The sequence below is a fragment of the Cataglyphis hispanica genome, chromosome 11, assembly GCF_021464435.1.
Source record: "Cataglyphis hispanica isolate Lineage 1 chromosome 11, ULB_Chis1_1.0, whole genome shotgun sequence".
Taxonomy (NCBI): domain Eukaryota; kingdom Metazoa; phylum Arthropoda; class Insecta; order Hymenoptera; family Formicidae; genus Cataglyphis; species Cataglyphis hispanica.
In genome coordinates, this window is record NC_065964.1 from 3,277,229 (window position 1) to 3,302,754 (window position 25,526).

General features: G+C 35.7%; 1 protein-coding gene across 2 annotated transcripts in view; it reads right to left on the reverse strand.

Moving 5' to 3' along the window:
- The window catches only part of LOC126852741 (LIM/homeobox protein Lhx3), a 41,925-nt gene extending 17,092 nt beyond the window's left edge, over positions 1 to 24,833 (reverse strand). The window contains exons 1-2 of one of the 2 annotated variants that reach the window (XM_050597872.1): positions 22,747 to 24,833; positions 12,998 to 13,042 (exon numbers count right to left, since the gene is read on the reverse strand). In XM_050597872.1, coding sequence (XP_050453829.1) covers positions 12,998 to 13,042; positions 22,747 to 23,035 — 334 coding nt within the window. In that variant the 5' untranslated portion in view covers positions 23,036 to 24,833. The remainder of the gene's footprint in view (positions 1 to 12,997; positions 13,043 to 22,746) is intronic. The other variant, XM_050597873.1, reaches the window with a different exon arrangement.
- Between the last annotated feature and the right edge of the window lie 693 nt (positions 24,834 to 25,526).

Consider the following 25,526-nt stretch of genomic DNA (forward strand, 5'->3'; position numbering starts at 1 on the left):
AAGTATGCGTAATCTTTAAAGCTCGAATAAAATTTAATTTTAATGTTTAAATCAATTTGATCAATTTCGCTATGAAATTTGATTATAATAATATATGGCAAGATATTCTAAATCAAAATTTGTTCTTCTAACGATAGTAAAAATATTAATCACGGTCATCATCTTCGAGATTCGATGTGAGACCATCCCCTTACGAGTTTTCACTTCGCGAAGGAAGGTCGCGTCTCGCGTAGCGCGTGAACGACGGATTCGTTTCGATTCTCACATTATATCACCAGCGCATGTCCCAGGAGATGAGTAACCAGCCGAGGGAATTCGCCTGGGAATTATGAGAACGGCACGCCAAACCCAAGAGTATCCGATGTACGCGCTAGCATATTGCGCTGTGGAAACCCCGGGGGCTTTCCACGCCAGGAGTCGAGGTCGAGCGAGAACAAGACAGAAAGAGAGGCATAGAGAAAAAACAGAGAGAGAGAAAGAAAGAGGGGACAAATCGGCGAGGATAGAGAGGATAACCCGCTTGCGGGGCCCATTGTGTTCGTGTTGTCGTCGTTGTTCATGGTCTTGCGCCGCACTTGACGCGCGCCCGACGATGATGGCACCCATGGGTTCCAATGAGAGCTAACTCGAACGCCTTCTCTCACGATTAAATTCGCGTCCGAGCTGTCGCTTTCCGGTACACAAGTTTGCTTGAACTTTATGCCAAAGCTTGCGCGATTTTCTAAAGGATAAAGATTTGACAGTAGATTCTTAATTCGCGTACTCGCTGGTTCAAGTTTCGTAAATAATTTTTTAAATCAAGCGTAAGTCCTGAAAAATTCGTCCATTTCTTATCTAATTCAGAAATTACTCATATATATTGATATTTTAGTTACAGAAGAATGTAATTATCATTAAAATTAATTAATAAGATCCGATAAAGTCAAGGAATAATAAAATTAAATTAATATCATAATAATGAGTGGTGACATTATTTTGATAAAATTCATTACGTTTCGTCAGAGCATCCGAATGCGTTAACATTCGTTAACGACAACTTGAGAAAGGAGCTTGAAAACGCAGTCGCGTCTCACTCGGCCCTATCGAATGCTTATCTCTTGAAAAATACAGGCGTGCGAGGGGGTGAAATCAGTGAATCGCGGTAATAATCGGGAACACCGTACGCCGCGTGCGAGGAGGAATAGCCGGCGCGGCCGCGCGTTTCAGGGACTGGAGAGACTCCCGAGGCGTACCATCCCCCGGAATTCCCTCGGGAAATCAGCGAGGCACGAGACTTCTGCTGGGTCGGTGGGTAGGTAGGTAGGTATGTAGGTAGGTAGAAAGAGCCGGCCTCGCACATCGGCGTGCACGTGTCCAGAGACATGCGTGTTAGCTTTCACGAGCGTTGACAGTGCTCTTTCTAGCGCATCCCCACGTTGCAACTGTCAAACGTCTCTCTGTCAAACCGAAGAACGCCAAAGGCGAAATCTAGTCTTGTGCCTTCCGTTGAATTCTCGCGTTTTCGGATCGAGTCGAGCAAAGATTCGCGAAAAACATATGATATGCGTGGTGGAAGACATCCCTCTTGCCAAGTTTCTTCATAAATGCATTAACTCTCTTTGTTCTTTTGTAATATAAGGATTGTATCTTATAAATGTTATTTTCGATTCGTGAAGCTAAGATAAGTCTAAATGCATTTCAGAAATCTTGAAAATTTAATTTTATAAAGAAAGAGAGAGAGAGAGAGAGAGAGAGAGAGAGAGAGAGAATTGCCAGATATAATAGTCTTCCTTTAACAATGTTAATTAAATTATATAATAAGCATCTTCAACTGCATAATCGGTCAATTTTCAGTACTTTTCATTTTATTGTAATCGATTTTTTTTCGCTCCCATATAATTCATAAATTTTTCTTACTGTATTGTTTATCAAAAAAATTAAATATTCTGCAACTATCGTGCTATTTCATCGCGTTGATGCATCGTACTCGATTGAGAGATCGAGTACGAGGCTTTGCCGTCGAGATAGAAATCTAAAGTGAACATTGATCATGGGAATAGTGCAAAGCGGAACAAATATAGTTTTGCAGGGATAAAAGCAATCGCGCGGGTATCGTTCTGTTTATATCATCATCCTTTCATTTATCCGGCGGTCACGTATAGTGGATGCGCCGTGCGCCGATAGAATCCGATCATTATCGGCGTCTCACACGCGCCATTATTTGTTAAGATTAGTCAGAACAAGCTTATACGTGACTTGGATTTTCCGATTTCGATGATTATATATAAGCGCGAAATGTATGTTTGTTCCCAGTTTGTCCCCAATTTCTACACGCGCGTACACGCACGCACGCATACAAAAATCTCTAAGCTTATAATTCTGCAATAATTTATGTAAGCATCAGTTTATAGTTGTTATTTATATTTAATTATATTATTATTTATATTAAGTTTACATTTCTAAAATGCATTTTCATAGGGAATGAATTTTTCTAAACAAATAATTTAATTGTTAAATAAAAATATATACATATCTCCTGTAATATTCTAGAAATGTAAGTTCGTTAATTGCTAAATTTACGTTAACTTAAAAAGTTAAACAGAAATTATATATTATATTATATTTGTGTTTTTAGAAAAAAATTAATAAAATTTTATTTTTACTTTTAATTACATATCAATTAAAGATAAATAATTTAAAATAAAGATATATTAAAGATTAATAAAAATTATAGTCGAGACTTTTCGTATCTACAATCATTCGAGCAAAAAAAGATCACTGAATCATCGTTTCATTGAGACCGTTGCATCTCGCAAAAATCATTTGAAACTCCACCTGTTACCGCCGCGATGCGTGTTGAAAACCTGCAGGGATGAGCCTTCGAGTGCTATCGATCGTGAGGGATCAATGGATACAATTATCCGGTCACGTGTCGGACTAACGGCGAACAAGTAGCCAGGGAGGAAGAGAATGGAATCAGAGAGCGCGTTTTCTCGCTCGATTCTTTCGAGTCCACGACATTGATAAATGTTGCACGCGTGACGCACATTCTGTGACTGATCGAGTCTAGCAGGTTCCTCAAAAAAAAAAAGGAAAATAAAAAATATTCGTCGATTCTTATTCCGACAAGCAAGTGCTTTTTAAAATAAAATTGATACGCGTTAATGAATAATTTAATATTATGTCGATCAAACTATAAGTTAGAAAGAGGAGACAGATATAGCTGTGTTAAATAAAGAATTCATTCTTCGCATTCTGTAGAATGTTAAAAGATAAAATGTATTTTACTTGAGAAAATATCGTGTAACATATTTCCAAGATCTGAAAGAATATTTGAAAAGTTAAAAATCCTTATATGCACATACTTTCGTGATGTTCGACAGAGCTTTTATTGTTAAAAACATCAGCATTTTAGCAACAATAGACTGTCCCTGGTGAATCGCGCTAAGCTCGTTTAATTACCGCGGTAAATCGTAATAATTAAGGCAGCGACCAAGAAAAGTTCTCCCGCGGGACGTCGCAGTCTGATAAAATCCAGATCATTCTCCCCGATATCGAAGGGGGATGTGGTCTCTCACGATCGGCGACCTCGTGCCAATTCTCTATCGGTTCTATCCGCGAAAGGACTGAATCGGAGCGGAGATCCGAATTTAATAATGAAATTTTGCCTCTCGTTAGGGTAGATCGTTATCGGCGATCGACTCGCGGAAGTCGCGAATTAATTCCGCCAAAATCCTCTCACGAATAGAATAGAGGATACAAAATTGAATTGATGACGTTATAATATCCGATTTATAAGAGTTAAATTCGGTACCTTTAATCTCTCTCTCTCTCTCTTTCCTTTTCTTTCTCTTTCTCTCTCCCCTCCCCTTTCTCTCTCTTCCTCTCTCTTTCTCATATACACGCACATATTATTATAAAAATTATTATAAAATTAAGTCATCAATATTTTGCCTAGTAAAAAATATAGTTTTCCAAAAATCTAATTTATTGCAATTATATTCACATATAATATAATAATAATCTTTATTATAAAATAAGACGTAACTAATCTTTAATCTTAATTATTATATATTTTAATCTGTGATATATATATATATATGTAATATATTTTATAATCTGTGGTATATTAGTGCCTAATCTGAATGACAAGATAATTTAAAAGAATGAAACATCTAAAATTGTCCAACTCTGACAAAACGAGGAAAAGAATCAATAAATCATCTTTGAAGCTATACAATATTTATACCTCAAGAGACAACAAAAAATATTTATATACCTTTCTCACATACTATACATGTACATCCCATACATACGTTCTTACTTTTACACGCTTCGCTGTATACATATATTAAAGCCTCGCGTGCTCGTTCCTTCTTTTTTTTTTTACATATGTCTAACAATTTGGTCGGCGTCCGTGAGCGTCCATGCCTCGGCAGGTTGAGTAATCAAGCGTAATGCTTTCGGGCTTCGAGCCGTGCGCTTTATTTGCACCACGCCACATCATAGCTACGCTAATAACGTCCCATGAGAACCTAATGTCGAGTCGTCCATATACGAGCCATAATCCGAAGCATGCGTGCGTAAGTGCGTGTACACGCGTCGCGTTACTCCGCGCCGACGCGTGCGCTCAACAGATTTTCCTTCTCGCTAATCGCGGAGTTTAAGGAATGTAAAGGATTGATATATCAAAAATAAAGTAAAATAATCTCGATTTTGTGTAGAGGTTTTTTTTATTTGAATTCAGCTCAGAAATATATTTTTTATTTATGGATATATATTCTCATATATAAATCTATTGATCAACAATGACTGTTAAGGACTGAAGAGATTCTTCTTTTAATAAAGTTTAATTAGATATCTTTCTTTCAAGCGCAGGTTTTGAAATTTTTAGACTAATTATCTTGATAGAGAGAGAATCACGTTTCTTAAAAAAAAATTTATTAAAGTCTATCGGAGAAATTAATTGAATATTATGGTTCTATTCACAGAAAAGTGATAGCAATAAATATAACAATATTCACGTAAACGTCAAACGGAATATTTTTAACTTTTTAGTTTAGCATTTCACGACATATGAAGACTGTCATTGCATGCCACGTGTGCCACGTGTGCTATAAATCATACATTATTATTGATTACAATAATTATAGGTAAGAGTGTAGCTCATATCGGTTATGGTCAATCTACACATAACATTGGTCTTTAACTTGTTGCATAAATAAAATCAAACAGGCAATGATTACGTGTCGTATTACCTGCAAAAATCTTACGCTGTAATATAAATACTTCCTAGATTAATTATAAAAACACAATGTATCGTGATAAAGATTATGTGTTTAATAAATATAATTTGGACTAATCGCTATCTAAATAATCTCGTAAATTTTGAAGATTTTAATAATATCATAGTGCTAATTGTTTCATAATTGTTCGTAAAATTGTCATGTAAAATTTTTTGCACAAATTTGTTTACAATGTACTTTCGATATTATTATCATGTGAATGTTTCAATTACGTTCAATATTTTCTCAAACTTTTGTCAAACTGATTCTCTAGATTTAAGGATCTCTGTGCAGTGAGTCAAATTTAATCATTCGCAGAATCCGTTCCTCGAGAGAACAAAGGAGGCATTCGAATCCGACCGAACATACTCGACCATCCATAAAAGTCAGCGGCGTCTCCCGCGCAAAACGGAGCTTCCTAGATTCTAATCAGGGGCTGCGTGTACCTATTAGGGACGTTCATTGTGCGTGGGTGTACTATGGATACGACGGGGGTAAGTCTCCCCTTCGGGGTAAGACTCCCCGTCGAAAAGCGGGGGATCTGACTTTGTTCTCTCTTTCTCTTTCCACAAAAACGTCACTTGTCATGTACGTTTCCTTTATTTTGTCGTGTATTTTCTATTGAAAATACACAAATGATGATGATATAATCGAAAACATATAGTGATTTCCTATCATAAGATAAGTCATTATGTAAGAGAACATCTTTTATCATAAATTCTCTTATAGTTCAAAATTAATTATAATTAATCAAAGATTGTGATGCTATTTATTATAATTAATTTTAAATATACGCATCAAATATAAAACGTTTAGGATATCTTTGCACACAATATACTTATACTATATAATAATAATAATAATAATTTAAAAAATCCTAACAGTTGTTATATTGAATATTCAAGCATCTCCTTCATCGCCAAAAACATGATTTAATAAAAACGTTATCTGCTGTTATAAATATAAGCAATTTCATTAAATTAAACATCAATTGCATAAATAATGAAAAATTCTATTCTCTCTCTCTCTCTGTTCATTACTTTTTAATGTATTTTATACACAAAATAATTTTTCCAATTATGTAGAGTCACATGAATAACAAAACATTTTTGCGTCAATTGCGTCAATTGAATTCCAAATTATTCCAGTCACACTTGTGCTTTATATTTCACTTTAATATCCTATTTATATTCAGATTTTTCATTAACATGTTATTAAAACATTTCATATGATATACTTGTTTTGCACAAACTTGTATGTTAAATACGTCATAGTATTTTTACAAGCTCGTCGTAACTAACTCTATCCCTCATTACCCTCTGAAAAACCCAGGTACCCCTTTAGGACGGGCGTCAGGCGGACCGATGGGGTTAACGGGGACATCAACGAGGATCGCCTCGTGTAAAAACATGGTCCTCGTGCGGGCTTCTAGAAGTTATCGGGCTACTTCCGAGGCAGCGCGGCGGCGCGCTATCTGCTATCTTTCATGATCGCGCATCTGTCGTGCATTTTGGTGAATCACTCCGTTCAACGCGCGCCCGGACGGGCGTTTGCTCCATATTATGGCTTCCACGGTCCGCGGGTGTTCCGGGATATTGCGTTCCCGATATAGACCAGCCCGACTGCGACTGACTGACTGGCCGTGTCTGAGGGAGGTCAGCTGCGGAAGCGGCTCGTGCCACCGGTGAAACCATAAGGCCCGCAATTATGGGGGTTTGCGGTCGGGCTGCCGGCGACGCGATGATTTGTCGGCCTCCTTGCCGATAATTAACGGGATGACTTTCAACCGCGGCGCCGCGCCGGCCGTCAAATCCTTCCGCATGATTTTCTCGCCAGTCATTACGCTGTTTACGCGAAAGGGGGACCAGCAGAATCCAGACGGATTTTCCAAACAGGGTTTTTGCCGTTTTTTATTATTATTATCATTTGTGGTTTTCGAAAAAGATACTTACGACATTTTTGTACATCTATTCAATAATAATGCTTAAATTGATTGTTAATCGAAAAATACGTTTCTCATTACATATTTTCATGCTTTCAGATTTAATTTTTGAAAGGATTCTTTTATTTTTTATATCGAGTAATTTCGTAATCAAACCGCATGTTTCAAATATTCTTTGTGCAATTTAATTTATTTGCCGTTTTGTTAATGATGTGCATATATAAGTAGCTTCCACTTATATTCAGAATACGCTCGCGGCGCGTATATGATAAATATATAAAATTATAACGAAACGTTATTATAATTCCGCCATTCCCACCAGGGAAATTAATTTAATCGGTCGATTGTTATTGAGAGGTACTTTTTTAAATAAACGTTTATTAAATTGCGCGCCAACATACACGAGAGAGCACATCGTTTGCGTGTATATATATATATATATATATATATATATATATATATATATACGTGTACAAAATTTATATTCTATTTTACTCAAATATGATATCATATAAATATAAATCAGAAAAGCGCCCCTCTCTCTCTCTCTCTCCACCGTGTCAACGGCAAAAAGGACGTTTTAAAATTTTATTCCCGCTGGCCAGTTCAGATATTATTTAGCGCGTCGTGTTTGTTGTGTTTACCAAAGCTCTCCATTCTGCGATCGCAGAGAAAGAGGGAGAAAGAGATAACCTGCTTGGCTGAAATCGATATATGAAGCACCGCGGCTGCGACGTTCCCCGGAGGATCGCGATATGTATTTTCAGAAAGCGCCTGCACGATCGAGCACCCCCTCGCCAGCGCGAGCTTCTGTTTGCACGCGCGGTACCTTTCATCCGTTGGCTGCGTGTTTACCGTTTGATCTTATTATTTCATTCGTCTAAATTTAAACACTTCTCTCTCATTCGTCCTCTCTCCCTCTAATATACCACCGGTTTGTTTTCCCGCAACCGCGACGCGGAACCCGGTAATTCAATTGACAGGGGCCCGCCATTCTCCCGAAGTGTCCTTGGTGGATTTGGGTAAACTTACTGTGCCCGCAAACTATATAGTATTTTCTCTTCCCTATCGAATAATAAAAAATTTAAAATATTTAAATTAAAGTCGGCAGCTGCTTATAAGCATTTTTTGAATTATTTTAATTTTTATTTATTTTAAAAAATTATAATTTAAATTAATTAGATTAATTAAAAGAGAAAAAAGAAAATATGTAGTACAATGAGGAATTAAAGAAATGTTTTTTAGAGCTTAGAAAAATTTAAAATAATTATTTAAATAGTAAGATTTTGAACAAAATAACAGATTATTAATAGTATAATAAAAATAAAAGTTATATTATTAGCAAAAATCTGATGAAACTCATGAATATGACAAAATATACGAAACATTTTTCTTAAAGAAATTTTTGCGTGACGGTAACCATGAAGAATGTCGCGAACCCTCGAAAACGAGCCGATGCGTTAACCGCATTACAGGCACTGGTATAAGCCAAACCAAACATTGACATGTTCAATCATAGCGATCTCTCATAGTCAGCCAGAGCGATGACGAAAGAGAAGAAGGAGGAGAAAGTGAAAGGACCAGAGAGGCATGAATACACAAGCGCGCGGGATATACAGGATCAAGCATACTGAAAAAGAAAGAGAGAGATAGAAAGAGTCGCCTCGTACACCATCTGGCCATTGACGGGGGGAGGTTGGGTACCAAGGGGTAGAAATTGAAATGAAAACAGGGCGCTACCCCAAAACCGTGCCGCGTCTTTGCTATGGTTGTCAATGAGGGCTATTAGGGGACGATATGTTTTTCTTCTTCACAGATTTCCTCTGTGATGCGTTGACTTCTGCCTAAACCCGGTGACGAGCGCGATGATTGCTCGTCCATGACAAGAGTAGACGAGATTGAAGAATAGTTTCTCCAATCGATAATTATTACCCACTTTCATATATAATTTACAAATGCAAATAAAATATTAGAAATATTAAAATATATCACATTCGCGATGTTGCCACAAGTAAAACTAAGATATAACTTATAAGAACATTTTTCAAATTTCATAATTAAAGTATCTATTAATTAAGTGCTCTAAATTGCTTAGGACATAATTTTCATTTTTATTTTGTATAAAGCAAATAATTTATAGTAAAAAATTTCTTGTCTCTTTTATATCACACACATTATAATCAACATAAATAATAGCTTTAAAAGCATGATCTGACATTTTTCTTAATTTAAATTTATGATGAACGCTAGCTGAACTTTGTGATAAGCGATTCTATAGAACCATAAAAGATATATATTCGTTTATAGGTATACTGAAGAATGCGGGCGGTGCTCGAATTTGGAATATCTGCGGGTTATTTTCATCATAAATCAATCATCGCGCAACAATATCTTGCCTGCAAACTATATAATAAATTATCTGACGAAAATACCACGAAATTAATGTTTATTGTACATGTGCGTAAATAAACAATACATTAATATTGGAAAAATATCATATTTAATGTATTATATCGTAAATATCTCAATAACTGAAAGCACGTTTTAATTTATATTTTAATTAAAAAAATAGTTATAAATTTTTTTAATTAAACACTTATAAAATCTTAAAATTTCAAATAAATTAATATTTATCCGCTACAAATATTCACTACTATTGTAATAATTGTACCGGTAGTACTGTTTATGTTAATAATCCCGCTATCATATTTGTGCACGATTCAAGTCCACTGACAATATCATAAATTGAAAAGTTGCGTTTATGCGCTGTCGACTAAGGCGAGAGAAAAAAAAAGCGCGAATAATACACGTTACACGTGGTTCACAATGTTCTGAATAGTGCTCGAGCTGCCTCGACGAGCACTTGGCATAAGAGCATTGACAAGGTCACGTGTCGACTCGTGCACACCGGATGTCATGGTTTTGTCGTATTTAGCGCCTCCTATACGGCCTATTCACTTCGTGGTAAAAGCATGGGCGGTTCCTTTTCCGCCTAAATAATCAACAACGAGGTGTAGAGGCCCGTACCATGAGAAAAGGACGCATTGTGATAACGGTCGATGTGACATAAAGTTACTTTTGTTAATTTATAATAAATAAATATTATTGTCTCGATAAAAATGCTTATTTTATTCCGAAAACGCTATTAAGGTTTAACTGAAACTAGTGAAATTCTCTTCTCTCAATTACGATATGTAGTTTGATAGTATTTATAAAGCGATAATTTTAAACATGTCTGTATGAAAAAAAAATAAAAAATTTCTAAGCGTGTCAAGAGATTATTGACATCTCTAAATGATAATTTATGAATGAGAGAAAAAAATGTTGCATCGCAAAAAAAAAAAAAAATGTTTCACCTTCACGTTGATGCGGCTATTTGCTGGTTTATTTCACTTAGCGGACATTCACGGTCGATTACGTGACGGGAGCATGGGAACTGGGCTATGGAATCGTTCGATCGACGTCGTCCATAAATCTACGCGTGATTTGCAATGCGTGCCATGGACGTTCGGTGTGGGAGGATCACTCTGGCGAGCGTGAAGGAGTGCCGGTCGGCGTCAAGTATTGTTCTCTCCGAGGCACTATTTTGTCTACAATAGCCGCACGTTGACAAAATCGCGAGGCAATGGCCGTGATCGATTTCACTACGATATCGTTTAACGAGAGAACATTGCACCGATTATATTTAGACGTGTTGTTCCCACGAACTGTGACTTTTTTCAAAAAAGCATCAACCTACAAAAGAATACAGAAAATGGAAGAAAAAGAATTAAATCAGTTCAAAGTGTTTTAGAAATAACATTTTGTTGAACGTGTGTGATTTTCCTTCCTAGAGATTGTAACGAAAATAATTTGAAATTAATTTTTCTGTGTAATCCCAAATTATTATTAATATATATTATTATATTATTATTATATATATTATTTTAGCATACATTCTTGTGTTACTTTATTATTTTTATAGATTATTTATCTTCTTACCTACTTTCTTTCTGTATTTCTAATTCTTATTAATGCATTTCAATTTGTATCAATAATATATTGTTTTCTTAGTAATGATTTTTGGTCCTTCACAACGTTATCGTCGACATCACTTTACGCATCGTGGAGGGCTATAGGGTTGTCGAAAAAAATCGACTATGGGGGATAGAAGCGTAAAGATAGATAGATAAGTAGATAGCTATAGATACAGGAAGAGAAACGATGCGAGCATACAATTATCCTAATGGAATAGAGAACACCAATACGCATTATCGATTCGACGTCAAAACTTTTTTCTTTGTCTCTCTGTATAACTTGTTATGCTAAGATAACTTGGCAGAACAACTGCAAGACGCAATTATATAATATTAAATTTTCAATTCTGGAATCTTTATCTCATCTTGTTAAATCTCTCTTTCATTGTTTTTACTTTAAGCATGTTGTTTATTTCTCAAAGTTCACAGTCAAGAATAGTAAACACAATAGAGACTCTCTCTATTGTGTTTATTATCGCACAAAACATGAGTAGTAAATTAAAAGAGAGAAAAATAAATGAATATAAAAATAATAAATTATATAAATGAATATAAAAATAGAGTGATTCAAATTATGTAGATATTTTTTAGAAAGTGTTCTTCTTCCTTAAAAAAAAAAAGGCCACCGCCAAAAGTCGTTCGAGCGAGCTGTAAAGTCCGCCGCGAAGCCATCTAATCGATTCTTTCCAATTAACGGGCAGCCCACGAAAATCGGCAACAAACCCAGCGGGAAGGCGATCCTCGTACATCGGCGCACACGAGAGACGTCGGAATGAACAATCCACTCGTCAGTACGGCCACGTGACCGGCCACGTGTCAGGAACGTGCCGGGACAACTGGTGCCCCGCTCGCTCTCTCGTCGCGCCATGTGCTCCGATGAATATGTACCACCCTATATGCGAGGACAGGGAGGGATTGACACGCGTGTGTTTCTCCGCAGGATGAAGGATTACTTCGTAAGCGCGACTTTTACTTTTCTCTACTTTTGCATATTGAACAAATCAGACGAAATGCTTCTTTTTTAATCCCAAGACTATCTCTTTCCTTATTAAAATGCTGATCAAATATAAATATCCTTTGGATTATAAGCTGTCGAAGAATAAAGCATCTTCTTCGTATCTATATTTTTATATCTCGAATAAAAATAGGCGCATATAATCGCCCGCATTCAGGATAAGTACGTGCTGTACTTTGAAGTGGACGACGGTATCGATGTCGATGGAATCACAATAAAACTCTCGAGATGTAACTTATAATCGACAATAGTGTCCTGCGACCAACTGTCGCACTAGAGATCGAAGTTGAACATGTTCTGGATAACATATGGGACAGAGTCGAGTGTTTCGCAGTGTTTTGTGACCCTTTTCGCACAGACTACTTCAAGGATTGATACCATCATTCGAGCTTTCTCGTTTACAAATTGACTCTTGGACTTCCCTGTGTGCAGTTTATCTTTCACCGAATTTTCAGTGTCCAATCTTATCCCTTTCTCATCAAAAGAATCGTCTTTGATATTTAGATAAAAGTGATATCAGTGTAATGTGTATTCAAGTTTTGACGCTGCAGATCCTACCTTTATTTATTTCTTCTAATAATAATTAATTGCAGGAAGCGCGGTACCAATCTTTTTTTCTTATAACGTCAAAATTACATTCGCGCAATCAAATAAATCAAAATTAAAACTGTTTTAACATTTACTTTAGGCCTTAAAATAAAACAAAAAAGATTCACCATAAAAGGCAACATAAAGAAGAAAATAAAACAAAAACACTCACATTCTTCCTTGATAGTAAAACGGCTTGGTGTTTTGATCCTCCGTTCTAAAACAAAAGAAAACAAAATGTAAACAGATTGAATTTAAACTCAAAAATCAACTCAAAAATATTTTCCCTTTGAAACTCTAATTAAAAATAAAATTTTTAATTTTAAATGTTAAAATGTTTTAAAATGTTATTTAAAATGTTAAATGCAATCTTCCACTTGCAAGAAAATAAAAATAAATGTCTCATTGAGATAATTCAAAAAATATTGCTTTACTTATTTTAATTTTAATTTATACAATATTAAACTGATAATAAAAAAATAAAGTTTTTAAGAAAATAATTTAACTAATCTTCAATAAACTTCTGTAAACGGATTGGATCTAAAATGTAATTTTTTTACATGTTACATATGTAAACTGTGCTTCGTCGCACGCATACATACACACACAAACGTACATTATAAAAAAGAATATTCTATGAAAATCAAAGGCCATCTTAAGGTTTACTGTTACGATTGCAAGATTTTATTTCGAGAGATTCGCACGTCGACACAACGCCGTGTACACGTCGCTCGTATCTCGTAGGCGCCATAACTTTTTTATGGAACATTGTGTCACTAATATTTCAACTTGCCGGCTCTTTCTCTCACACCACGCCCATAAATAATTTCACTCGCCACTATTACGAGCGAGTTGTAAGATGTTTTGCACATGTATTACATTACAATTGCGAGGCCATAATCGCGATTCTCTCTTCAAGCGCGAATTAGATTATGCACGCGTATGATAATTCTTATCGTACTAACAGTGTAGTCCATGTGAATATATCATGCATAAAACAATTATTCTTGCCAATGTATTTCTCACGCGAATCGTCATATCGCATTTCATATCGCATTTTACACGATATTTATACATTTTTGCACTTGAGAGTTATGCACATATACAATTTATATCAATTTTGATTAATTAAATAAAAAGTATATAAATATTTGCGCAATCGTGTGGAATGAGAATTTGAGAAACCGAATAAAATTACGAAATTATATATTCTGCTGAAATATTAATTATAAAACTTTCTTTTGTTACTAATATTACGTAACAAATGCTAATAAACATTAATTTAAATATTCAAATAAATAAAATCAATAATTTATATTATTAATCCTGATATTTATGACTTTCTATTTTATCTTCTTTTAAATATTGATGTTAATATATCAATATATTATTTAAAAATATCATCGGACTAAAAATCTGAAATTTTTTATTTACTGGCCGATTTGATATCGATTATGTTGATAACGATTTTCGAAAAATATCGATAAGCACGACTTTGTTTCACTTGGTCAACCGGGGATCGTAACACAGATTAAACGGATTAAATCCGCAAAAAGATTCATGTGTCCAAGTTTTACTTGTTTGTTCTCCGTTTATATTACATGTATTGCGAGACTATATATATTGACCATTAAAACCGCAGTATCACGCTTTTTGGAACACACGACCAGCAACAGCAGTTAACATTTGACTGTCAAAACGAATTAAAACAACGAATAAGAGAAAATCATTTTTCCTTTTTTTCCTTTTACGTATACACTCAAAACTGAGTTGTAAAAAAAATGTAGAAAAAATGAAATTAACGTGAAAGTTCTTTGCGCATAATACAAAAGCTTTCGAATATTCTCGGAGGGTTAATTTACAAGATAATTATTTTCTCTTAGAAAGTTTTCATTCTTTTCTGGCTGTATATAAGAGGAAATGTTAGAACTTTCAATTTCGTAGTTTTATAACAACGATGAATAAAATTAAGATTGATTTAGAAATTTTTTTCAACGTAATATAACATATTATTTCTATTATGTAAAGTGTAATATAACAAGTTTTAATTAAATTGTATTCATCAAACCTTACCTGTGCGCGAATTAATCGAAATACAGCCATACGATTTCGATACTTTTCGGACAGAAACTCACATGAAAAATACATACGTAATAAGAAATATTTGATAACATGCATTATGTAAATTTAACAGATAATTGATAAGATATAAAATTATAAAAGTACTAATCTACACATTGAAATCTACAGATATCATTTATAATATTCGGATATTTCGAGACAGATAATTTTTATTATTTGTCTACGTTTTTATAAAACATAAACAAATAATTGCCCTTGTGTATTATCTGTCAGATTATTATTTTTTTTTATCTGAAAAAGTTATAGCAATCAAGTGTATATAAACTTATTTTTGGCTTACATGTCTAAATATATTTTTAAGTGAAATGTGAGACACACTCGTCTCTTGTGTCCTTTCGAATTCACACAACTTTGCCGGTGACATAATCGTAAGGTTACATTAACACAGCCTAAACACCATTTAGTTCCCATCATGAACCACTTAATCTCCGATCGTGTAAACTCTCCCAGTGGCAACAACGGAAGGGAAACCAATAGTGTATTGTGAAGAGAGTAAGAGAGAGAGAGAGAGAGAGAGAGAGAGAAAGAGTATGTGATTACGCTCTCAACAAACAGACGAACTTTGTCCCGCAAGAGTCACGTGGCGCCGTTGAAGTGAGCACCACCTTTCTCTCTTTCTCTTTGTGTATGAAACGCTCCAAAAACCTACCCTACGCGATAGACGATCGGCAAGCACGCCTCCAAGGAAAACAACCCCGAGGCTCCAAGTCTGCGTTCCCACGTATATACGCTAACTCAATCCCGGAGTTTGCCGTGTAACAGTTCAGATTACACGCCCCTTACATCCAAAATGCTTTGTCCGAATCGCTAAATTCGAAAGCATAGCGTGCTGAAAATTTCCGACACTTTTTTTTACGAATAATAAGGAAGCAGTAACTTATGCAAGAAAAAACGGATAAGCTTCTAATTAGGGTTTTATTTGAAGTAAAAAATACATATGATGAAAGCATTTTTTTATTTTATCTTCCACACGTGCTTGGAGGCGGTTATAAGATAACAAAGTAATAACTGGCTTCAAACATTCTACTGTAAGACAAAATTAAAAAAAAAGTTAAAATGTCAAAAAAAGAATTAAACAAGGTTAAGGTTACGAAAACATTCGCAACATATCTCTAGATAGCATATATAATATAAGAGAGCGATTAAACGTTATTCTACATTTAATCTGAAATAAATATTATTTTGACAGAATTTTAATTTGTGTAGTCTAGTAAAAAAAAAAATAAATAAAATATATAATAAATATATAATATTAAAAATTTTTTATTAGAAATAAATTCAAGAAAAAATTATACAATTACAAAATTTTGATTATTTTATTATATATTATATTTAAAAATTCTTACATATATTAAATCTTTTTGATTATCAAAAGATGTATAATAAAATTTAAAAATAGCTCTCAAATAAAATTTTGCAAGATAAGTCGACTTAATATAAAGTGTCACAATTATTACGAGAGTATAAAACGTTCTATAAAATCATTGATAATCATTTGACACTGTTAGTATCGAGTTATCGCAATGTCAGCTACTCATCTCGATAGAAAGTAGGTAGACTTTGTATAAAGATATGTTTTGAAAAAAAAGAAACTTTAATCTTATCAAGAATCGTTCACTTCTCATGGCATACATACTTAAAAAAAAAATTCTTATCTTGACGTAACTTCATCTTGACTACTTCATTGACATAACGGATTGATGTTCTAATTCGAACTGCGTTTTCCTAATAGATATTTATTCTGATATACACAATAAATATATCTATGAATATATATTAATTAAATTTGATGTAAATCAATCTAAATGCAATAAAAAAAATTGTTAATTGTCAGAAACAAATTATTACATGCATTGTTAATTTAAATACGATAATAATAATAACAATGAATGAATAATAGATGAAAAACAGAAAATATGTTCAATATTCTTTTTTTCTCTCTTATCTAAAAAAATTATAATTTCTCCGGAGAATATCTTTGTTTTTCAAATAAGCAAAAAATATTTTTGCCTTACTATATAAAAAGATGATGTCATATTATGATACGGCACAATGATCCCACGACTATCTTTAAATGTTTTCTGTTTTACCGTTCGAAAAAAGATAGCAATCGATCAAACCTCGATTAGCCACTCGAAACCGGAAATGAGTTGACCTCGGGTTAGCCACGCGCGATAAAAAAATCGTAATGCCGTAATACTCCCCTGGGTGAGATGCGGTAATCCGATGCGGGTGGCGGAACACGCGCGTGTCTTTAGTACTCGGGAATTGTTTTTCAACAGGGAGAAACATTACGCGCGCCGTCGACCTTTTGTCAAGGTCCCCTGCTTACGGCTTACTTATCGATTTGGCAACTGACATTTCGACATATAAATATAAGAATTAGAAGATATAAAATAATTGTGAATATTATTGTAATATTGCCTGTTTATAATTAAACAAAGACCATTAAATTCAATTAAATTAAATTTAACGTGAACAAAAAAAAAAAAAGAAAAAATATGCAAGTAGCTTTCATCATTCTTATTTTCCTTCTCTTTCATTCGATCGCGGGCGCGATCGAATTATGACTTATAGAGACACGGGCTGGGGCAATAAAGGGCCGATAACCGATAGTTAATGACGTTACGAGGCCGATCTATCACAGCGAGTGGTCACTCGGGGCGAAGGAAACGAAAGAAAATATAGCAAGTGTTCGGCCCGGTGCCTTCCTGATCTGGCGATTTCATGCCCGAGTCATAAAAAGACGATAGCAAAGCCGCCCCGTTACCGCAAGAACTTTCAACTTGGAGAGAGCAATTTCCTCCTTCCACTCGAACAACTTTTTTTCACGAAAAATGTAGATCGGGAAAAAGGTACTGCGATTATAGCACGTGAAAAGGGTTACCAGTATTTTTTTTTTTTTTTATTTTGAAACATCGCGAAGGGTAATCGATGTACGAATATTATCTCTATTCTTCTGTATTTTGCTAATTAAAGTATGTATCAAGTAATTTTCAAACAATCAAGGATGTTCAACTGATTAAGAGAGATTTTTCAATGCTAATAAAATTTAATTACCGGGTTAGAACAATTATAAAAATACTTAGAACATAAAATTTGAATAAGCCAAGACATTACGCTTCTCCATGAGAAAAAAAAAAAAAATATATAGAAACCGTGCTTTGCAGAAACCGTAAAGTGACACGAGGAATTTAAGTCCCAGGGGAAGAGCTTCTCCCAGCCACGTAATACGATCAACTCGTCCAATCATCGGCTTTGGCGACCGCGAAGTGCTCGGAGAAACATTCGTCGCTCTCACAATCGCATGTATACACGACGAGGAAAACGCATACACACTCGCGAACGTATGTCGCGAGTGCGTTTATACCTTAGTGCGCGCTATTATACGGAGTAGGAACCTTAAGGTTCTCGGCCCTTTTTAGAGTGCCAAAGCCGATCCGTCGTCGGCAACAAAGGTACCGACCTTCATCCTCATTTTCCCACCGACCCTCCTTCCCTCCGCCCCTGCACAGCACGCGAATACCACGCGCTACCCCGTAACCGTGGTCTGCCATTTTCTTTTCATCCCCGTCCCGACCATTCGCTATGAGCCGCCGTTTCCTATGGTTACCATTTTGCTCGGGGTTGGTTGACGTCGTCATTGGAGCTTCTCTTCCCTTGTCAACGTTACGATTCTCTGACAGTCTTTCCATAAAAAAAAAAAAAGAATAGGTAAGAAGGAAAAGGACTTTTTATTTTGCAATTTTCTCTCCTTTCCCTCGTGTGTACCAGATAATATGCAATTTAAAATGATGAAATTATCCGTCAGGTTTTTTTCTGAGATAGCACTTGGCAAATATTACGTCACTAGAAGATATTGAAAAGAGAAAATCTCTATTGTTTCTGCCACGTTTTTATTCAGTTCTGTTGTTTTTTATTAAAACTTATTTTATCGAAGTTATTTAAATTGCATTATTGTTTAACTAATTTCGCGTTTTTCCTTAAAACTATGATTAAATATAAATAAAGGACTAATTATTAAAATTATTAAAATTAACATTAATGAAATCAATATACAAATAAAGTCTATTCTATCATGAATTTCACAAATCATGCACTTACGTTCATTCACGTAAGCACGCAAAATTGAATTTGATAAAAAGTGCATGATTAATAAAATCACATCCATACGATTAATCGATTACAAAGCATTGCGAGTGACATAAAATGTGCCGCGAGTCTTATCTCGATAACGTCCCCTTCAATTTGCAAGAGCAGCGAGCTGCGAAAACCAAGATCCTCTCCTCTCTGTCCTTGCGAAGCCTTCGCCGAGGAGGTTTAGCGCGGCTTACACGATTCGCCCAGGACACGTTTAGCTCCAGGTTGGTTTAGTTGTAGGATTTAAGCCCCGTCGTACGTAACGCGCCGCGTCGTGCCCGAAGCAATACCGTATATCGATTGCGGGACGGCCGAACCTTCGAACACATTACATGATTAAACCGCCCCAATGGCATAGCAACCGGCCTTGCAGCACTTACCTTATTAAAATATCCGCCACCCTCGCCGCGCCCTTTTAACAAAAGCGGAGAGCCGCGAACTATTACGCTCTCTTTATTACCCAGAAACGCTTAACCGGCCAGAAGTTGATCGGTTCTCCGGATCGCGCAACGACCGTCTATATATTCGTTCTTCCACGATGGATATTAATCCTCGCATCGTCATTATCACGCTCATAATCGATCTGACTAAGATGATGTTGCACGCGATATTTATATGAGATAAGTCAATCAGTTCCCCTCAAACTCAAAATCAATCACATTTAATGCTTCATGCAAAATTTGAATTATTTTGTAGACTAAAAGAATGCCTTGCATTTTTTTTAGATAGATTTTTAATTCAATTTTGTCAAAATTCTACAACAAATATAATTTCAAATTAATAATTATGTTTGATATAGGAATATGAATTTTGTAATAATGTTAAGATATAGATATAAATTTTACATAAATATTATACAAAAGAAATAAATGTTATATAAAAGAAAATTTATAAAAAGTGATTATATATTGCTTATAGACAATCACAAAAAATGTTCACACGTTGTCAAGAAATTAAGCGTCACTCTGATTAATAATCAAAAGAGTTCCAATTCAAATTACAGATCTCTCGTTAGTAAGTCTGTAGCGGAAAATATGATACTCGTATTTGAACCTTAAAAGGGTTACAGGGTCACGTGAATCTCGGTGTTTACGGGTAGTAAACTTAATTATCGCAGTAAACTCGCGCAAGCCTTCGTGAATATTCATTCGGAAAATCGGTCGTCGACTCGACGCGTTGCATTACGAAATCGTCTTCCAGCCGCGGACGTTCATAATTTAGGAAGCCTTCGACCTTGCTCCACTCACCGAGATCGACTGGATGAATAACTCAGAGAACAAGTCGGGCTGCGCGTGGCAAAGAAGAAGAAGAATGACAATAGCAAGCAAGAATATAATTAAAATGGGATGAAAGCAAAAATCGAGTTAATATCTGAAGTCTAAAATGTATACGTCGGCCAATCATCAACACTTATCCATGATATCCTGCTACTTATGTTATGTACTTATATTTAAGAACAAACAGAGCTGGATGATGTATTCTGCAAAGCTTATAATATTGTAATCTTGCAACACACACACACATACACACACGTGGCAACTGTAAGTCGATTAATCGATTCTTTTTCTCTCACCTTTTACTGATTATTCTAACGTAAGGAAAAAATGGCTTACTTTTATATTGTTAGACACGTTTTTCTCTCGGAATTAATTAAATCTCAAATAAAATATATTCTGAAATTATATAGACGATTCCGCGATTTAAATAAAATGTTATAATAATATTAACTCTAATAATATTAATTTTAATTTTAAGAAGATAGAAATAATCTACCGGGACAGAATAGGATCTTGACCGCTTGAGTTATATATTTATATATTTAACGAAAATTGAATATATCTTTCAACATATAATAAAAACTTAATATTATTGTGCTAAAATATATGTATCATCTAACTCCAGAAATTACAACGTCATAGTATCGATAGAAAAAACAATAAGACAGTGGCACGGATGGCGATAATGGCTCTTTAGATGGAAACATTAATCTTATCGATCGTTAATGGAAAGACATTATCGAGAAGTGGTCACCGTTCAAGTGAAAATTTTAAGTCAAGCTGATGTTACGAGATATCAACGTCATTGAGAGCGAAAATTAATATCAAACGAGAGAGAAAGAGAGAGAGAAACCGTACTGTAAATTGAAGGAGTACCTAAATTGCGATCGAGTTGCAACAAAATGTCAAGCATTTCGTTACTAATTTCGTCGTTAATCATGACGTTTTCACGTATAAATTGTTTCCAATACAATTGCCATCGCAATTGCAACTTGCATCTAGCGGGAATGAATGCCGCGTTTCCATCAGTCAGTGAACATAACGAAAAACTGAGCGATAATAATTAAATGGAGTCTGATATTTGTATTGATAATGCATTTGATATTTACGTTTCATATTCAATATGAATTGTAAAAAGAGAATAATGTTTACTTTAACAAAAGTGCTTTTCAGGTATGTTCAATTGTACGTATCATATAGATAAGTTTATTAACAGATATTTATCTGTTGATAAAGTGTATGTATCGTGCAACAATAATATATGCATTAAAATAATTGCTAAAAGAGATTATTTTAATATAATATAATACATTTTAATATAATATTTAATATAATATTTTTTATATTGTAATACGTAAAGCTCAAATTTTTATGTTTCTTTCCACGTCGGTTTTACATATATATTATGATAAAAAATTTTACTAAAACTTATGATCATTTCAACTAAATGAGAAAATTGTAGGAATTATGTTCCTTATAAGTGTCAACAAGTTGAATAATTGATTCGATAATAACTTCACGAGATAACTTTTAAAAAGAGAGTGTCGTACATAACATGTATCTGCAACGATACATCATTCTGCCGGCTGATAATTTTGTTAATGCATATCACTCTCTTTTCATAAAATATATGTTCTTTTGTGTCAAGAAAGCGAAAATTTTTGTTAAAGAAATTAAAAAAAACTTTCTCTACTTTCTCTACAATCTAATTTCCTATCTCTCATTATATACGCGCGAGTGTTGCATAAGTTATATTAGTATAATCTTGATTCTCTGCCTGAAATCTAATCTCTGATAATACCTGATCGCAAGTATCGTTCTATCAGTTTACTGATATGTCGTGTTTTATGATTAACGAATTATATAAAACTCTAAGCGTTTAATAATTACATTTTATAAATCTTCTTTTTATTGCTTTGTGTCTTCCCTTTATATCTTTTTTTTTTTTCGAAAAAATTCTCATATATTATTTTAATATGTACTTCAACAAGATATTTAATACATAAATTTTGTTGTTTAATGAACCTAAATAAACTTTTTCTTCAGCTGCAAAATAATTTCCCAGCCAGAAAAAAATAGATATTTTTATTTAATTATCTTTGATAGTTTATTGAATAGATGCTCGCGCTACATCATTCTTCTTCCTAAAAGGATTTTCTTCGTTAAAAAAAATCTCCCTAAAAAAACAAGGGAGGGAACTTTTCCATCGACGCGTTGCTTTTCTCGCTCGTGTCCCTTCCAGATTTATTATCTAGAAAGCATAATCTGTCCGTAAGTCCAAGCGAATTAATTCGCTTCGATGAAAGAAAGAATCTTCTCTCGACGCAGAATTTTCTAGTCGCATGCCCGCTCTTTCACTCACCTTCCAGATTCTTGTTCCTCGCGAGGAGCGCCAGCAGAACGTCCTGGTTAGGGGCCGCGTCGGCGAGATCCTCGGGATCCTGATGAGCCGACGGCAGAGTCGTGGGTCCCAGCGGCGGCATCGCGCCTGGCGGTGGACGCGGCATCATCACCGGCGGTCCCGTCGCGGCCCCCAGCGGCAGGGCCAGGCCGCCGGATGTGTGATGAAGAGAATTGTGGGCCGCGATCGGGATGCTCGGGCCCGTCGGTAGCGTCGCGGCGACCGGCGGCGGCTGCACCGCCGCCGACATCGACAGGTCGACGCCGCCGAGCAGAACCGGACGACAGCCGCCGGTGGCACCGCTGCCGCTCACCGCCGGGAGGATCCCGCCGCCCCCCGGCAGCGGTGCATACGGCAGGTACAGCTCCAGTCTAAGAACGAAGTCGAGCAATCGCGTCAAAAGCAATTCCCGCCAACGAGATCGTCGTCCCTATGTCAAACTACCTCTCGCGGATGGTGAGATCGTCGATTTGTGATTTCTATCGAGCTGCGACGCACGATCGGTGGTGAAACAGCTGATATTGACAGCAGCGAGTTCGCTGATGAACGTCGAGGATAATTGAGGGATAATTGGGGGGGATAATTGGTTTATACGAGATGTATCGGTTTTGCTGCGGTTCCAGTTTAAGAGAATATTGATGTAATCCGGTCTTATCAGGTTTAATAGAAATGTAAACATTAATACGGATTACATGTAGAAGGAGAATGTTGTGGTTATTACGGGATTCCTTGAGGTAAAGAACTTCCACGAATTGGAAGTATGGTCGTGCAGCAAGGCACTTTCTCTTTCTTCGTCAAAAGTGAAATATTATAATTAAGCTTTCGTATTATTTCTTCGAATTAAAGCAAGCAACTTCGGCTGTCATGCTGCGGATGAAACGGCGATAAGAAGCCACACGTTTCTTTGAAAGATTCGCTGTTTGTATCTTCCAGCGTGATTCAAACTTGTACGCGACTGATTTCAAACTGTCTCTTGAAGTTACCGAGCTCGCTTGATGTATAAGATACTTCCAAGAGTAGGATCGTTCCCCAGACACAAACACAGCGTTTATTTAATAGAAAACTTGAGCACGACCGTCCGACGTTAAACAAGATTCTTGTTAAAAAGTATATTACACGCGCGTTCCGTTCACAAAGTCGACGATTTAGCGTCGCGAGAAGATCATTGGAAGCTCATTGATTTGTTTCTACATTATGTATCATCTCCGTTTGCTATTGTTGATACCAACACATGTACTGAGAAAGCTCCCATGACACTCTTGCGCGCAAACAATTTTTCTAAAATTATTATCTCTATCATAAAACTTCCAACAATCCTGAAAACGCGTTTTAAGTCTCCCTTAAACAATTTATGCACAAATAATTATTTTTTAACGTAAGATCCGTCCATCAACTTTGCTCACTCACTCACCGATCATTCGTTGTCTCGCTTTATCTTGAAGAAAGTCCTGAATTGCGATCAATTTCTTAATGAAATTCACGCGATTGTTCGTAGACGACGAACTCGCGAAACTTCTTTTGTACCAGATACGCTCTTCGCGTTCGTTTATGAACTCATTGCACGAGACTTGAATGAACCGTTTGTAAATAGTTCCATCAACACTACCGCACAAGCCGCTTATTGTCAATGAAACGATTCACGCTCGACAAGCGTATGCGTATTTCCGATTACGACGCGATATTTTGCACATCGGCTCTTTCTTTTCTGTTACCTCAACCTCGATATTCTCAGCGAAAGAGCATCGCATGTCAAGCATTCATTGTTTAATCGGGAGTCACAATATCCTTTCCCTCCGAGTAAATTATCCACACACACACACACGCAGAGAGAGTTCTTAATTTTTTTAATAATTGAATCTCAGATCGTTTGTGCTTACTGTTGCCGATGAAGGACGATCACATGTAAACAAACACGTGTAATTAATATATCAATAGTTTGATCGCGCGTAGTATCTGAATCGCGCGAAGTTTATACACGTCACTTTCTTTTAACTTTAACTGAGTCGCAATGTTTTCGATCGGGCCGGAAATCGACGCACTATGCGCCTTCCGGCAGGGTCCGTGCGGGCCTGAAGCCAGCCACGCACTCGTCGACGGACCGCCGCTTATCAGGCTGCTCGCGAGATCTCGTTTATCTCGGCTGTAACCTTGAATACGCGACACTGATCGCGCCGATCTCTCTCGAATCCGCCGAATCGCGATTTCGCATCGATATAAACGGCGCTGACGTTTCTCTAAGTTTAAAAGACAAGGTATATAAAAGATGTAATGTTGATTTAATTAAATTTAATTTAATCTCGTAAAATATTTTGAAAAGCGGAATTATTGTGTTAAAAAAATTGAAATGAAATTAAAAATTTAATAAAAATTATTGTCTGTATGTTACGTGATTTTTACCGTTTGACAAGATACTGACATTTTATATAGATCGTATTATATACTTTTACTAAAATCTGTTTTCTACAAGATTGCTTAATTTCCACTATACTTCTGCGCCAACAGCGTCTCTCCTACTTTCTAATCGTTTTACGATCAGCTGTTTTTTATTCCATTAACATCGAAGCTTTTTATTTCTTATCCGGATACTTTCTTTCATCCCCTTTCAATTATTCGCATCAAAAATATTCTCGATAATAATCCCGATTCGTATTCTACGAAGAGACTAAAATTTCCTCTCGATCGTAGAAGCTGATAACACTGGAGACGTTTCCGAGGCTCCCCTAAGCGGGGGTCCGATCCTC